Source organism: Coturnix japonica, chromosome 11 (genome assembly GCF_054131305.1).
Source record: "Coturnix japonica strain WE chromosome 11, WE-NBRP24, whole genome shotgun sequence".
In the NCBI taxonomy this organism is placed as follows: Eukaryota; Metazoa; Chordata; class Aves; order Galliformes; family Phasianidae; genus Coturnix; species Coturnix japonica.
In genome coordinates, this window is record NC_140673.1 from 5,751,259 (window position 1) to 5,767,717 (window position 16,459).

At 37.7% G+C, this 16,459-nt stretch overlaps 1 protein-coding gene across 15 annotated transcripts in view; it reads right to left on the reverse strand.

Annotated features, from left to right (window-relative positions):
- The window catches only part of RALGPS2 (Ral GEF with PH domain and SH3 binding motif 2), a 117,838-nt gene that overhangs the window by 52,317 nt on the left and 49,062 nt on the right, over nucleotides 1-16,459 (reverse strand). For all 15 annotated transcript variants that reach the window (XM_085512109.1, XM_085512115.1, XM_032446267.2 and 12 more), the window contains 5 exons: nucleotides 15,996-16,046; nucleotides 11,394-11,477; nucleotides 6,098-6,187; nucleotides 3,446-3,538; nucleotides 905-1,031 (listed from right to left, as the gene is read on the reverse strand). In XM_085512109.1, coding sequence (XP_085368235.1) covers nucleotides 905-1,031; nucleotides 3,446-3,538; nucleotides 6,098-6,187; nucleotides 11,394-11,477; nucleotides 15,996-16,046 — 445 coding nt within the window. The remainder of the gene's footprint in view (nucleotides 1-904; nucleotides 1,032-3,445; nucleotides 3,539-6,097; nucleotides 6,188-11,393; nucleotides 11,478-15,995; nucleotides 16,047-16,459) is intronic.

Here is a 16,459-nt window from a genome sequence, read left to right on the forward strand (position 1 = left end):
CAGCATAAAGAAGGCTGTCTAATATTATCTTTAAAAAAGGAAATTTAAGAGTATTGTCAATCATCAGGAACAAAGAGATTGCATTTTAATGAGCCACAGTGATCACAGGAGGTCACCTTCAATTTAGGTGCAAGAGCACCTGAAATCAACAAGGATGTAGTTTTTCTTTTCCTGGAGAAGGAAAAAAATCGAGTAAACGTTTCCTTAATTCTGTGTAAGCACTGACACCTTACAGTACCAAAGAAAAGCTACATTATAAGAACACAATCACCCTGAACAAAATCAAACTTTGAGACACTGAGTGACACTACATCAGTCTGGCAACCAAAACAACTCATACTAAGCATTTATGTAGCTTTCACAGGTACAGAGGAACATCATTTACTCAGTTATCCCATACATGAGTCAGTAGTAAATACCCAGTTACACTTGCATTCTTAATATAACTGAATGCAACAACAGTTGCAGATTTTAGCATCCTCCAAACCTTAAAACCTGCCATTATTTATCAGAGGCTGGTGATTTAAAGCTTCTCATAAATTAAAGCCCAGCATTACTGTAACATTCAAATATTTAGCTCTTCAAGAGCACACTAGCAAGCGTAATAGCTTAAGCACTTCTCCAGAAGTCAGCGTACCTATGCAACACATGGGAAAATCATTTACTAGAAAACTGATCCTGTATGTAAAAGCTGAAGTGTTTGCGAGGTTTAATAGCAACTTTCTTCCTGAAGTTGGTGAAGTTATTTCTTGCCATATACAGAATACACAGAACCAACTGGTGGTTCCATATTCTTTATGGAAGTATAAAAGTTTTGTGTACATTTCAGTGTCACTGTTCAGTTTGTGTAATAACTGCAGGAATGTTTCCGTTAGTATTTCCCACATGAAATAGTTCAGCTTACCTAAATAGGGAATACACGGAGTCATCTTCAAGCTGCTGATATAATCTCTAAGCCTTTTGTAATTATCTTCTTTACTCATAACGTACTCCAGCTTCTCAAAAGTGGCTTTATCCTTCCGACTCAGTAACTACAAAACAAAGGCAGAAGCAGTTGAGATGAAGTTTGATTGTTACGACTGCTCAGTGTTATACCGTTAAACGCATGCATTTAATTCTTTCATTTGCCCTCCTCCCCTTTTTGGTTACTTATTTTTAAGCACGACTGCTTAAAATTACAGCATTTAATCTTTATGGATAAATGCCTTAAGGATAAATATAGAAAAGTAGCTATTTCAGTGGTTAAATTTAAATAAGCCTTTTAAAGAAATAGTCAAACATAAATGTTGGTGCCCTGGAGATCCTTCTGAAATAATACCACTTTTCTAATGACTAATCTAGCTAAAATACATCATTTCACATGCTTGTCCACTTTTGCAGTATTTCTATATAAAGTAGCAGTTTACTATATTTACTGTTTACTATATTTACTATTTATTTACTACATAAAGTAGCAGTTTAGTCACTGTATTGATCTTTAAAGTTCAGGTTTGCTTGTCAGAAGTACCAAGTTTTATATGAATCCAGTTTCACAAAAAGCCACATTCCAAAATACATTCTCGTTCTTGAATTGAAAACTGTTTTAACAAATTAGTCTTTCAAACAGGAAAATAATATCATTAAAACCCAATAAATACCTTTAACCAAACTACAAGTAAAAATGAATGCAGCTATTGACATCCACATTATTGATGTACTGGAAGATTGCAAGGATTTGATCCATTTTTCTCTATAGAAAGCATACAGAAGACTTGAATACAAGCCGTATTTATTGTTCTACCAGCTTGTAACTTTACTGGATCTTATCATTACAGTGAGCTCCACTTAAAATACAAAACAAAGTCATGAGCCTCCTCCAATGTCTATTCTCCCTCATCCCAACACCTTCCTTTCACAGTATTAACAGGACACTGAGCTCTGAGAAATTAAATAATGTATTTTTGAAACACCTAACTGTGCTACTGTTGCAAAGCCACATTAAAGGCTTCATTTCAGCCTGAAGCCAGAATATGAAGGAAGGTGTAAGATGTTTACATTGAACACTTTGGCAGAAGGCTTGGTGTCCTAGTCTCCCAAACCCTTTACCCCCAACCTCACAAGATCCTTAATAGTACAAAAGTACAAGCTGCAGAACACTTAATTCTTTCATTCCCTTTTCTTTTTCAGACAAAGATCAACTCATGTGACACGACAGAGTTGAAACAACCCTAGGACTAAGCAGGAAAGAAATCAGGAATCTAAATGGTTTAATCATGGTAGCAGCCAACAAATTTATACTAATACAGATACAGTAGGTATTAAATTTGAGTCGTGCACACAAATCCATTTCTCATCACTGATAAGTAAAGCTGTTGAGGCACTGCAATGACGAAGCCAGAAAAACAGAAGTTAGCCTCAAGGACATTCTGAAGTGCTAACTTCATTACGGTTTTCTTGGAGAGATTTGAAGCAATATGTCTTACTTAGCTGTGCATCTGCAAAATGTGCAGAGAATTCTAGATGAGTATCTCAGCAGGAGTGCGTTAGATGAATTTTTTTTGTAATCAGTTGAGCAACACTATCATTGAGATTTTCCTACCTTGGGTGGAGAAGGAGCAGAATGACAAAAACACATTTTGTAATACACGATATGCAAGGCATGTCTGCAGAGAAAGTTCGCTTTGTTTCTATGTTTTAGTGGTCTGTCTCTACAGATCCTTTGCAGAGGAGTTGTTCAGCCATCTAATCACTTTCAACACACTTGAAAATGCATCTATTTGCACAGCTGGGTAACTACCCAATGTATAGCAGGATCAGACAAGGTTTACTCAACTCAGAGGTATCAATGAGCATATGCTGCTCCTCATGTCCTACTGATGAGATGCAACCACATGAATATTATAAACTCTAGTCAGAAAAGAGATCAAAAACTTTTCCATAGAATGCCTCTTACATAACTGTACAAAAGACCACCTAGGAAATACAATGGTTAGAGCAGCTGCAATAACTATGGAAACCATCCCGAAAACTGATGGAGATTGCTAGATCCAGTTATCAGTAAGAGAAACTACAAATCTTTTTATGGAAACTGAATCATGAATTTCTGGACATCTGTTCTCCATAGCAAAAAAAAAATAAAAATTCCATCAGTATAAACCTCTAAATGATTAAAATATGACCCACTTTGGCATTCTTCATTTTCCAGTAACTAAATACAAAATAGCTTCTGGCCAAATTAAGTCCCTGCATTTAGCAGAATCTGCAGGGAACCATTTTTCAAGGGAAATGCTATGCCAGAATGGGAAAAAAAAAAAATTCAACAGGAAACCATAGACTTCAGATGCAGCAAAAACATTACGTACGTAGTACAAGAAGAATTATCTGTAATAATTATTGCAAGCTTAAAAATAAGCTAGAGAATGCTGCTTTTCTAAGAATGCATTAAAATCCCTCCAATGTCACTTACCGCCCATGTTTTAGTCAGTCTGAAGATAGGAGCACTCTGTAGGCCTGATACAACTGCCATGAGAGCGTGCAGATTGTTCAGCTCATACAGTTTCTGAGAACAAAAATATACAATATACAAGCAACATTCCAATTACTGGCCATAGTTAATACAGAATAGGCTGCAATCTAAAAAGATACTTCACGTGTTCTAAAATGAACATTTAATTATAGTGAATTGCTGACCACTCAAATAACTCACAGCACTTTCTAATTTTCCAGTACTGCTTCTATACAGTCTTGGATTAGAAGACACTGGCTGCTGCATAGTCCAGATATAGCCCTGCCAAAAATATATGTTCCAATACGTATATTATACATCAGAAATGCCAGAAGTTTTCAAACCCAACACATTCCTATTCATAGCATTCAGGAAAATTTTCAAACTTAAGATGCCAAAAAGGATAGCCCACGTGAATGATGTAATCATGGCAGCATTCAATACTGTAAGTGCCTTTTTCACCACAGACCTATGGAGCTACTGAGACTGCAGCAAAACAACTAAGGAACTGGACACAGGATGAAGTCAAGCAGGGTAAACATACCTGGAGTACTTTGCTGACCGAAAGGCAATTTGGTGAATATGAAAACTAAAATCAATTAATAGTACAAGAATATGAGCAACCTTTATAAATATGGTGGACTAAGTCTTTTTTCTCCTTCAAACTCAGCTTACCTAATTTTTTTTTTTTTTTTTAAGTGAGAGGCTGCTTACGAGATGAGGTTTAATTAGAAAAGACTGGCTTAACCAGACTCTGAGTTTGAGAGACCGCGTCTTTTAGGGATACTGAAAGTGATCCTATGGGGATGGTTTTTCAGTTCGTGGCTTTGGAACTCAGCACAATTCTCTCTCTGCTTAACACTGGGCCAGAGAACTGACAGCTTCAAGGAACCAAGTCCTCATAGCCATTTCTAAGGAATCCCATGTTTAATGTGTATTACCAATTCACCCAAGGATCAGTTTGAGCCTGGGTGCCCAGAACTCCAGAATTCTAGCAGGCTACTTTCTGGAAGAGATGACACATGAGGAGCAGCTCAGGAAACTGGGGCTACTTAGTCTGGAGAAGAGGAGATCTTGTTCTTTACAACTACATGAAAGGATGCTGCAATGAAGAGGTATTGGTCTCTTTCCTCAGGTGGCAAGCAATAGAAGATGAAGAAATGGCCTGATGCTGTGTCAGGGAGGTTTAGCTGGACATTAGGAGAAGGTGGACAAGAACTGAACAGGATGCCCAATGCAGAATATTTACCCCATACCAGTAGATACTAAAAAGGAGGTGTGGACATGACAATAAAGGACACAGGTTAGCAATAGGACTCAGTAGGTCAGGTAGATGATTGCACTTAGTGATTTTGAAGCTCTCCTCCAACCCAGATGACTCTGTATAGTACAGTCCTAACTCCTACTAACTAGCATTACTTGTATTTGTCCAACTGCTCATTTTTTAGCTCTTTTTTTTCCCCACTGGCTCCCAAATAAGTTAATCTGCTGTCCTGAAGGAGGATGCAGAACAACAACATGGCCGATTAAAATGAAACTATAGTCTTCTAGCTGCTGTCAGCATTGAAACAGATGTCATAACCAATCACGATAGTCTGGGAACTTCAGAGGAATGCAATTATTAAGTCCAATTAGTTTGCACATATATAGAATGAGATATCATTAAAGGACAGCTAGCTATACAACACACAGGCAGTAGTCAGCACAAAAAGTTCAGCCTAGTGGATTTATAGCGTCTCTGAAAAGTTAATTAACGCGACCTCTGGCACCATGCTGCTTTGATAATAACTTGGTGTAAACAGAAAATGGCAATAATTGCAGCAACTTTATGTTAGAAGCCATATGTAAGCAAAGTCAAGACAAAGTAGTAAGCAAATTAACAGACATAAAATCACCCCCATGTACTTTTCTGCCTTTTTTTAGATTGTAATTTTACAACTCATAGCTAAGTGATGCTCAGTTGACTTCTGTTAACCAAGCACAGAACTGTGTCTCAGTTTGGATGTGGTGCTCGGGGATACGATTTAGTGGAGGGTTTTTAGAGTTGGGTACTGGTTAGGCTGCAGTTGGACTTGATGATCTTCAAGGTCTTTTCCAACCTGGGTAATTCTATGATTCCTGCAAACATTGCTGTCTGTAGATCCCATCAGACACATTCAGTGTGCTGTGGCCAAAGCAGAGCCTAACAATAGGCCTGGCCCCACTTTGTCTCCAAGAACAGTTCCACGCTATGTTCACTGCTGGAAATTTCCCATCTCTACACAGTGTTTGGGTTTATTCAACATTAGAAAACATTTGGTAAATTATCTAATTAAGAATATTTCAAATAAGTTACCATTATACTTCTTTAATTAAGCCTTTTTTGAAGGTTTTTTTCCTCTTTTTTTTTGGCAGACAAATGCTTCTATTTCAGGACTTTGGTCTGTCATATTTCTGACAACTTTGTTACACGCACAAGCCAAACATCTAATCGTGTCAGGAGATAAAACCACAGCTAAACTGGGTAGCAGATAAATATTTACCTATGTGTATTTCTGAACTGATCAACTTAATTACAAGATCCTTCACTGTGGTGAATCCCACAGTCCCCACCATCACCCCTTAATTTCTTACCTTTGCAGTTTTTATATAGTGGCTCAAAACCTCAGCTCTTATTTTTAAGGTTTGTGCATGCAGAATCTCTCTGACTACCCAGAAGCTTACCTGAAAAAGAAAACAGGCCTTTTGAAATACAGCATCAACATTACGTGTTTAGTTCTGTCATTTCACTAGTAATACATCACAAGTCTCACAGTGTTCAAGTTCCTTCTACAACGTATGTACAAACTTAGAGGATCCAGTGCCTGCCAATATAATACAGACTTCAATGTAAAGGCTTGAATTTTATTCTATTGCTGTGTTATTCTGCTCATTTGCACCCACCATACCATCTACCATTATATGGCCAAGTAGTTGCTTATAAATCAAATTAATAAATCCAGTATAGGTATAGTATTGAATCTGAAGAACATTTATCTTGCTGTTCTCTTCACCTACTGTAATTGGTAGCTGTGCATTCCAGACCTTGGCGATTATACCCTCTGTTTCTGCTGTTCCACAACTACAAAGCTGCACCACCCAACTCACAAATACCTTACAGTTCACTGACAATGGCAAATTCTGAGCACTACTGAAGAAACATTTGCAGACTGGAGTCACCCAAACACTTGAACTCACAGGAAGAATCCCATGCTCCAACCTGGAGTGTATAATTCCTAACATTCCATATTCTAATAATGGCTAAGTCAATTCCCAGCAAATACAAAGCATATTATTAGTTTCCTTTGTTAAGTTTTATAGTGCTGGCTTAAAAATTATCATGTTCAACACAGCATAAAGGATGCCTGTTGCTTTTATTCATTATACGAATGCCTCATAAAAGCTATACTTTGAAAATGCTGTGATAACATTTCCAACCTATTATCTCCCCACAGTCTCCACCCTCTTATTCTTCAGCACAAAGAGGAATGATAGAAAATATTTCTTCAGATATGTAGTAAAACAGTAGGAAAGGATTAGCAAATGGTAGTAAACACTGCAGCTTTTATTTCAGGCACTCAAACCCCACACCACAAATTGTCTCCTAAGAGGCTGTTATCCTGATAAAAGTCAAAAGTGGTTCTGTGTGAATAGAGTTACTACAGAACACGTAAGTTCTACTGGAGCATTCTACGGTACTTCAAAGTATTGTCAAAAAATGTTTAAAACTTACACAGCTTGAGAAAAATGATACCCTTGAATGATCAAGAAGTTTCTTCAGAGATGCTTTCCCTTTGAGGAACAAAGAAACTTGAAGTTTTAACATTGGTTTTTGCATCGCAAAGAATCCCATGGAGACAACGCACCCTACCTTATAAGCCTTTGGTCAGTTAAATAGAATTTGGATGAAATAAGAGATCGCTTGCAGTAGGCCAGATTGAGAAACTCTTGCTCAAAGCATGGAACAATGCTTCAGTATGTTCATAAGAATGGAAAAAAACAAATCATTTGGCATGTTGGCCTAAACGTCTATGGAAGTTCATCAGTCTCACAGTGACACAGGCACCGTACCACACAAGTACTCCTGTTTACTCAATTCAATCTGGTTTCTATCCCAGTCCCAGCCAGACTGGGATCTCAGTGCTTCCAAGAACTTACAAAGAAAGCAAACAAAACCAACACCAAACCTCCTCCTCAGTTTCAGGCTGTCCAATGCCTTCAGTGAGAGTAAGCAGCAGGAAGAACTAAACTCTTGATCATTTCCACTCCAGCCACCTCCTCTTCTCCTTCATGCATTTTCACTGGTACTTGTATTAGTTTTGTTTGGTCTATTCTATAGTGTCTTTATAAATCACCATGTAGTTTTTCCAAATATTGAACAATAAACAATTTAAACAAAACCTTTTATTTCAATCACCAACCCAGAATCACATTTGTATTTTATTCAGGTTCTTTCTTCACATTAGCAATGGATGGTTCCATAAGTACTGTGGTTATTTGTTGTAAAGAACCAAACTGCAAAAATACCAGCCTATACTGGCTCTTTTAAGCTCATAGCCACTGGTTCCAAAACTATTTTTGCTTTCTTTGTTTTGAATTTCTCTAATGATTAATAATCTCTTTAGTAAAGAGTTCAAGAATCATTCTTCCAAATGTTTAAAATGTTCTGATATGCTACTTGAAAACACAGAACGCATAACAGAACATAGTATGGTCTTTGTGCCCTTACAGATGAGGAAGAACCTCCATCTCCCTAAGCCCAGCTCACCAACCCTCCTCAATTTCCTCAATGCATGTTAGTTCATTTTCAATTCTGATGGCACTAGGAAAATTTCACTACCAGGTCAATGGGACTCAGCAGCACTACATCACAAGACACATATCCCCCCTGCTCTGTAATTTTTGTATTTGCTTTAAAAGTCAGTATGTCAAAGCATTAGTTAAACATACACAATTGGTAAGTCACAAAATCATAGCATGGACTGGGTTGAAAAGGACCACAGTGATCATCTCATTTCAACACCCCTGCTATGTTCAGGGTCACCAACCATGAGACCAGGCCACTAGACCAAGCTTCTGTAATAGTTTAAGCTCTGTGGCAGCATAGGTCTGCTCCCATTTAAATGAAAGCCTCAGGAAAATGGCTTTTAATACAGATATTCATATCATCAGGAAAGTGACAGTTACCTTTTACAAAAACTACTTCCAAAAGACAGAGAACAAAGGTTCAGTAAGCAGGCAAACTTGACAACTTCATACTCTGACACACTTTTACCAATTACAACAGCTGTATATTTTGATAGAACCAACTTTCAAAAAGAAAGCTTCAATAGGCAGAGATCACAGCTTTAAAAAATTATGTAGCAAATCTGTATTATTATTATTTTAAAGGAACTTAATAGATCGATGCAGTGCTACATCACAACACATACTTCAAGAATCCTGGCATGGAATGATTCACTGACTTCTCTTCCCTGAACTTGAACTGTTTTTACAGGCACCACATATAATTATCACATAACTAATGCTGGAAATACACTACTTCATTCTCAGTAGACTGCAATCAACCGCACATAATCATACTGTTTCCAAAATGCTATCAGCAGATCAATTTGCTGTGAAGCAGCTGTTACTGATTTAATGTTCTTTTTACTTACAACGTGAGAGCTGTTCAAGGCTCTCTTTTGGCAAGTTAGGGGAAAAAGGAAAGGCAGATGCACGATGCATATTTAAAGCCCTGTGAAATTTAAAGGTGAACAGAAATCTGATGAAATGGATTTGTGGCCAATAAAGCCAAGAGTGGCAATGATTTTACTGAATGCATTTTAGCTGTAAACATGTGTACCTCAGAAGGAAGTAGGACAGGTGTCCAAAAGGAACTGCCTTCAGCTGAACGATAACAGAGAAGGTAGACCAGGCAAGAAAAAATCTTGCTCCAAACTAATGAGCAGTCACTAAGTACTTGGACTTGTTTCTTCTATTATCAGCGCTCTGACTCCTCAGAGTAGCTTCTCCAACAGGCTGATAAGTTACCTATCAATAGTTTTTCAAATGGCACGTTAAAGAGAAGCAAACGAGAAAAAAAGAAATGAGAAAGAGGGCCTAGAAATGTCTCCAAATCTCCTGACTTGAAATATAGTCGAAGTGACAGACTGAGAGCTGGAACAACTGAATACAATGGTGCTGACAATGTGAAAAACAGACAGAAAAGCTACTTTCCTTGTTCCAGTTGATTTAGCGGTGAACTGCAAGGGCTCCAAGTACTTAACAGGTAGGTGGTAAAAGAGAGACCTTGGAAAACTAGCTCTGCAGCAGAACCCCAAACTGGCCCGTCCCAAATCTATTATTATCCATGAAACTCAAAGATATGGCAAAAGTGCTGTTCACATCAACAGCACTCTTATTTTAGGATTCCCCAAAGGCAATTTCAGATTACTGACAATTTCTTTCTTTCAGGTGTTAAAAACACCAAAAACAGGCATCTGACTAATGGAACATTCAGAAGCAGTCAATGCAGCTGAAACCTAGGTGGGAAGTGAAAGTTAGGAACAAATACTTTCAGATGATAAACTCTGCTGGAGGCAAAAGGACCACAGAAAAGAAAACCTACCAACACTAAGAAGGCTCTCAAGAAATTGTAGCATGAAGACATCTTTACCTGACAGTCTCGCATCTGACTTATGTGACTGTACAGACAACTAATATGAATAAATGAGAGCAAAGTATTGGAATCTGGTTTATTGGTGTAGAACTAGTCGCAGGCTGGATATACAGCAACTTTTAAAGTTAGACCAGGAAAATTTCAGCCAAGCACTGGGTAGAGAAGGAAACAGATTTCAGAAGATGATGCCACAGTTACAAGAATTTTGAGGCATAACATCATCTCTTCAGTGAAGAGGTGAATCAGGCAACTGGTCCAAATCGTTAGACAGCTAAGTAATATTCTAAGCGTAGGTATGCGATAAAGCTTGGTCAAACCTTGAATGTGAGCAATAATGGAAAGTGTGAAAGCATACAACAAAAAAACCTGAAAAAGTCAGAGGCTCAGCCTGAGTATGGATGATTAACGAAGATGTCTAAGCCATGATTCTGGGCGCAGAAAACAGGTCTGGAAAAGAGCTTTTATGTTGGAGACATTATTAAACATTTACAAGATGAGAGAAGATGGTAAGAGAATTACTTCATCCAAAAGACAAAAATAAGGCATTACATAAAATGGCATTACAGTTTCTAGGTGGGGCAGGCTAACTACATAATTGTAGTTCTGCTGCTTTAACAGAGGAGAAAGCTAAAATTGTAATCTTATTTTATACAAAGAAATGTTTAAGAAAGTAAGAAGTCTCAAATGCATATCTGAAAAATCATGCAAAGCAGAGAACTAAAAAGTAAGTGTCAATCAGTGTTTGTTGTCTAAGTTTGCTCAGAATCACCTTAAAAAGACGATAACCATACTAACAAAAAGCTCTTATTTCTAGGGACAAACATCTAATGAAGCAAAAGTAATTTAAGTGTCAGAAGGAAATATGTAATTATTACTCCAGAAATCCTACATGGTAAGCTTCTGATGTGAAATGATGATTCCCATCTTGATGAAAAGGACAACCAGTATTTCTGGGAAAAATGCTTAATATCTTCCTCATTTTATTCATTAGAAGCTGCTATTTAGAAACACCAAAACCACCCAACATAGCAATTAGTCCAGCACTTGAGTGGTCTTTCTGTACTAGTTGAAGATAATGAATTCTCATAAGCAATTACTTGCAATTTTCAAATAACCAGCCATGATCAACAATTAGTGATGTGCCACAGCATGTAATTCACCTGATGTTTTAAACATTTACACATAATTATGCAGAATTTAAAAAAAAACACACAAAAAACAGCAACTCACGTGATTGAATCTTCTGGTGAAAGCAACCGCATTTGGAGCAGAACTGTATTTCTCTTTTTTATTCCAACCACAGCTTGCCAGCTCCTGCAAGAACAAAGATGAGAATTCACTTCTTGCATTTGTGAGTGCTCAGAGCCACAACCACAGAGAGACGCAGCTCAAAAGGTTCAGAATAACAGAGCAATAATACATTGACATAATAAATACAAGAGTGGGGACTTTATTTCCTTCTGTAAACTGAAATTCTGTAAGTATCATTTCTAAATTGTTTTGAATTCTTAAATGTCATCTTCTGTTGAATTAGACTTGAATTAGACTTTTCAGCTATTATTAGAAGCCAGTGAAATAATTCAAGATCCATTTAGCCAGCACACAAAAATGCTGCTGTAAACATGAATCTGAACTAGGGAGAGGAACGTCTTTTGACTTTAACTGCTTTCTGAAGATATTTAATTTTAGACTATAAAACTTGTTCCATCTACCTATACACGTCCTGCAACTTTAGCTTGGCATGTTGCATTAAAGAAATACCAAAATGGTCACCTTCTGCAGCAACAATAAAAGAAGAACCATTTCCAGTTTTCCATTCCAAACAAGCCAATTTTATGTGAAGCTGAACAACAGTCAGCATTTAAGAAAGCAGATCTGCGGAATAAAACTGTGCAAGAGGGCCTGCTTAAAAAGAAGAAAATAAAGCCACTTCGTTGCTGCACTTGAACAGTAATGCTTCCTGTCTGTGCAGCATACACAGCAGTTGGGCAATAACACCATATTCACTGTTATTCGCTACCTCTTAATTTCAGTAAAGCATTTTTAACTAGGAGCCATAAAAATCGAAATTCACTACTGAGCTCTTCTATTCATGCACAGTAGCACACAGGACAGACCCAAATACAGTCAGCGTACACCCTACTCAGCTGCGCCAATTGAAACCATGAGGAACACTATCCAGTACAGAGACAGCTGAATTATTAAAGGAGCATAAGAGCAAAGCACAGCCTTTAGTTTTCATTTATTTATGCTTTCTCTCCACATCTTTCACTCCGAAGTTCTCTCAGTTTTATTATTGTATTGATAACCACTTACTGAAACCAGTATTACACCATACGTGTCAATTATCATATCATATAAGATTACAAAAAAGAAATCAACATAAAATTAATAATTGTGCTGTTCAATGCAGTCGTGTATTAAAATAATCTAGCATCTGAATATTCTGAGCTCTAACCTCAGAACAGCGTGTTAACCCACAGAGTTCTGAATTTTGTTTTTAATTAACATTTCTTAATGTCTTTTCAACCAACATCCCAAAGCTACTAAAGAGTCTCATATCAGTTAAGAGAGAACTTCAGTTCTTCCACTCACTGAAGTCTGGCATGCTGGTATGTACTTGCTAGAGAAGGCTGAAGCTCCCTCCTATCCACGGGCACTTATGGAAGAATGCAGTCTCCAACTCAGCACTCTAGGTCCATTCCTCCAAATGTAACTATGAGGTTCCATTACCAACACCTACCCAGAAAATACTATCCTGTTCAACATAGAAACACATGTGCCCATCTCTCTGCATCAGCCTGTCAGTGACTGTGCACAAGACAACCATGCAACTGTGAGCTGCTCCTACTCCTACAGGCTAAGAGGTGAGGAAGCCATCCAAGAGATCTTCATTTGCATTCTCTACCCCTCTGCACCCCCAGTTTCCATTAGAACAAAAAATCATAACTTTGCACTTGGGGAAAACACAGGTTGATTCATCCTTACTGGCACCTAATGATTACACTTCCTTAATAGAAGAAAAAGAAAGTGAGAAGTACTAAATTAGCTACAGATATTTTTCAGTGAAGGCATCATGTGGCTTTTTCTTACGTAGCACAGATTTCTTAAAATGAATTTATTTCTAGATACATTCATCTACTTTCACACCATTGTCTTTTAAGAAGTCAGTTTCTTATTTTCTTATGCCTCTCCCTTTTGAGGTGTACACTAATGAGGTAGAACAGCCAACAAAATTAGATGTCTTTTCTTGACGTTCCTTCTCATCTCCCAGGATTTTTCTGTAGGTTTGCTTATACAACATAAGCTGTGATGCTAAATAGGCAATGTTAAAAGAGCAGCAAGATACAAGGTCTAGAGTACTGGCTTGGTGCCACTATATCCAAATCACATGATTCCTTGTACACGTTATGCAGCTGACTGCTCATTCTCTGCAGTGCTGCAAGCAGATTGAGAAGAGCAAACTACCATCAAGCTCAAGCAGTGGAATTTCTACATTAATTAGCAGACCATTAAGAAAAGTTCTAACTATTTACATTGGTGATTTGATTTTTTAATACCCAGTCCTTTTGAGCTCAGTGACTAGAGAAGAAGCATTGTGTAAAAGCATACAGAACTGCAACAGTGATGTATGGGAGGGTGGGGGGGACAGGATGACAATATGACCTATATAATAGTAATGTTTAGCTTTAGAAGTACAGGCGTACATGAAGTATTTCAAATAATCAGATAAAAAGACTTTCAAGATTTTAAAAAGAGCTAAAAAAGAAAAAAGATCCTCCTAGAAGAATCAGAATAAACACACTCTATCAATCCAAAAGACTAAGGATGTCCCAAAAAGAGATCAAATGGGAAGCTCTTTGAAGGATTTAGGAAAAAAGTAAAAAGAAGAGTGGAACAGCTTGCTGAAATCATGAAAGCTAAATCATTAAAACATTCTCAAGTACAGATCAAAAAGGAGCCTTTGAAAACATCTGAGTAGATAAATAACAAAATCAGTAACCACAGCTAAGATATTTTCAGCTGACACATCTAGTGGAAGCCAAACATTCTTCAGTGATCCATACAGAGTGAAATGACAAAAGCTTGCTACCAGTAAAACAGATTGTGACTCTAAAGGTGACCAATGAGCTGAAAGAGACTTCCACACTAGTGACAAAGTGGATAATAAAATGATCAATAAAAATTCAGCTTGAAAGTGTGAAGCAATTCCCATAGGAAAATGCTAATTGTACTAAAAAAGGAAAGGGGATAAGCCACAAGTCAAGGAAGAAATGCCCACTGCAGGCTGTTAAGCATGTTACATGGGTGCAACCTGCAGCTCCAACTTTCCAGTTTATGAAGCTGGAAGTATTTATCCATGTTTAAATACACTACTCACACTGGCTCTCAGCCTCTATTGCTGGCCACTTGGAGAGGCTGAGAGAACTGCTGACAGCCACTCTGATGTTTGACCTTTTCCAGAGGAAAAAGGCACATTTCATTTCAACCCCATGATTTTTTAGACATGCAAACCAAAAACCATGGCTAATTACCAGCTAAATTAAACTACAGTTTGGACTGAAAGAATAAGTGAAGTAAATGTTACATGTAAAAACATCCCTACACTTGATACACACTATACAAAGATGGTAAAAATGTTACATCAAACACTGAACAAAGCTGATCAATTCCAGATGCACTCACTGTTCTGTAAAGCTGAGTCAGCATCCCTGAATCTCGTTACTGTGTAACTGGGCCAGGTGTGTATGTGTGCTCTGGGTAGCACAAAGAGCTAAAGCACAGAAAAGCTGCCGTATTTGTTAAGATATGATGGACAAACTGTGGTATTCAAGCTTAGAGGTTGCTATTTGGTTTTGGCTTTGATTCAATAGACACTGAGGCCCCTGGAGTGTGTCCAGAGAAGGGCAACAGAGCTGTGAGGGGTCTGGAGCACAGGTCTTATGAGGATTAGCTGAGTGAATAGGGATTGTTCAGTCTGGAGAAAAGGAGCTCGGGGGAGACCTTATCACTCTCTACAACTGCCTGAAGGGAGGTACTGATGAGGTGGGATTTGGCCTCTCCTCCCATGTATCTAGTGATAGGACAAGAGCGAACGGCCTCAAGTTGAGCCAGGGGAGATTCAGGTTGGGCGTTAGGAAATACGTCCCTGAGAGAGCAGTCAGGCATTGGAACAGGCTGCCTAAGGGAGTGGTGAAGTCACTGCCCCTGCAGGTATTTAAGAATCATTTTAGATAATGTACAGAGGGACATGCTTTAGTGGTAAATATTGGTGAGAGGCAGAGGGTTGGACTGGATGATTTTTGAGGTCTTTTCCGACCTGGGTGATTCTATGATTCTTCCTATCATACCTTTAATATATACTGGGATACACAACCAATTTTAAGGGAACTGTAGTTACTTATTAAATACTTCAATAAATAAATAAATAAATAAAAATCACACACACACACAAAAAAATGTCAGCTCAGACTATTAAACCATGTTTTTGAGCATATCATCTGCAACCCACCCTATTAACTTAGCTTTTCATTTGGATCTATTAGTAGTTGGAACCTAGAACGTTCTGATCAGAACAGAAATTAAGATGTTTAGCAAACAGACACTGCAAACCAGCTTCACTTCCAGCACTGGTTGAACACGTTTAAATTTCCATTCCTCAAACAATTAGTTCCAGATATCTTGTGTTAAATAACATCTGCTTCAGATCTATACAAACTGTAAAAGAAGATGAGATTTATTGAACATACTTACGCTTTGCAATTCCAAAATGTATGCACTGGAACAACCCTTTTCATTTAAAACTGAAAAGCAAACCAACTAACAACTCACCTCTGGCTGAATTGCTTTAAATACAGGAACATCCATTAGTGTTATCTGACCCTGAAATAAGAAATCACAAGTTAATTCCAAAATTAACTTAGCAACTAATTGAATTGCTACACTTCGTGAAAACAAGTACAATTTTCTGTTCTGTTTTCCTTTGTGATTACATTTTCATCTAGTAACAAGTCTCAGAGGTTCTGGCTCTCACCACACAGCCATCCTGTAAAACTAAAACACTCTGAACTTAATATTTAATAAGATAAACAAATCATGACAAATTATTCTCAGAAGCGTTATCCTGCAGTTACGTATGCAAGTCAGAGCTTGAATTTGAACAGTTTTCTATAAGGGTCTCTCCAAGAATACAAGGATCTCACTCCAGTTACCCAAGCACAATTTCTCTCCAAACTCTAAATTACACAATTCTATTAAAAAAACACGTAAAGCCTGCAGTTGATGCTTGGACCATA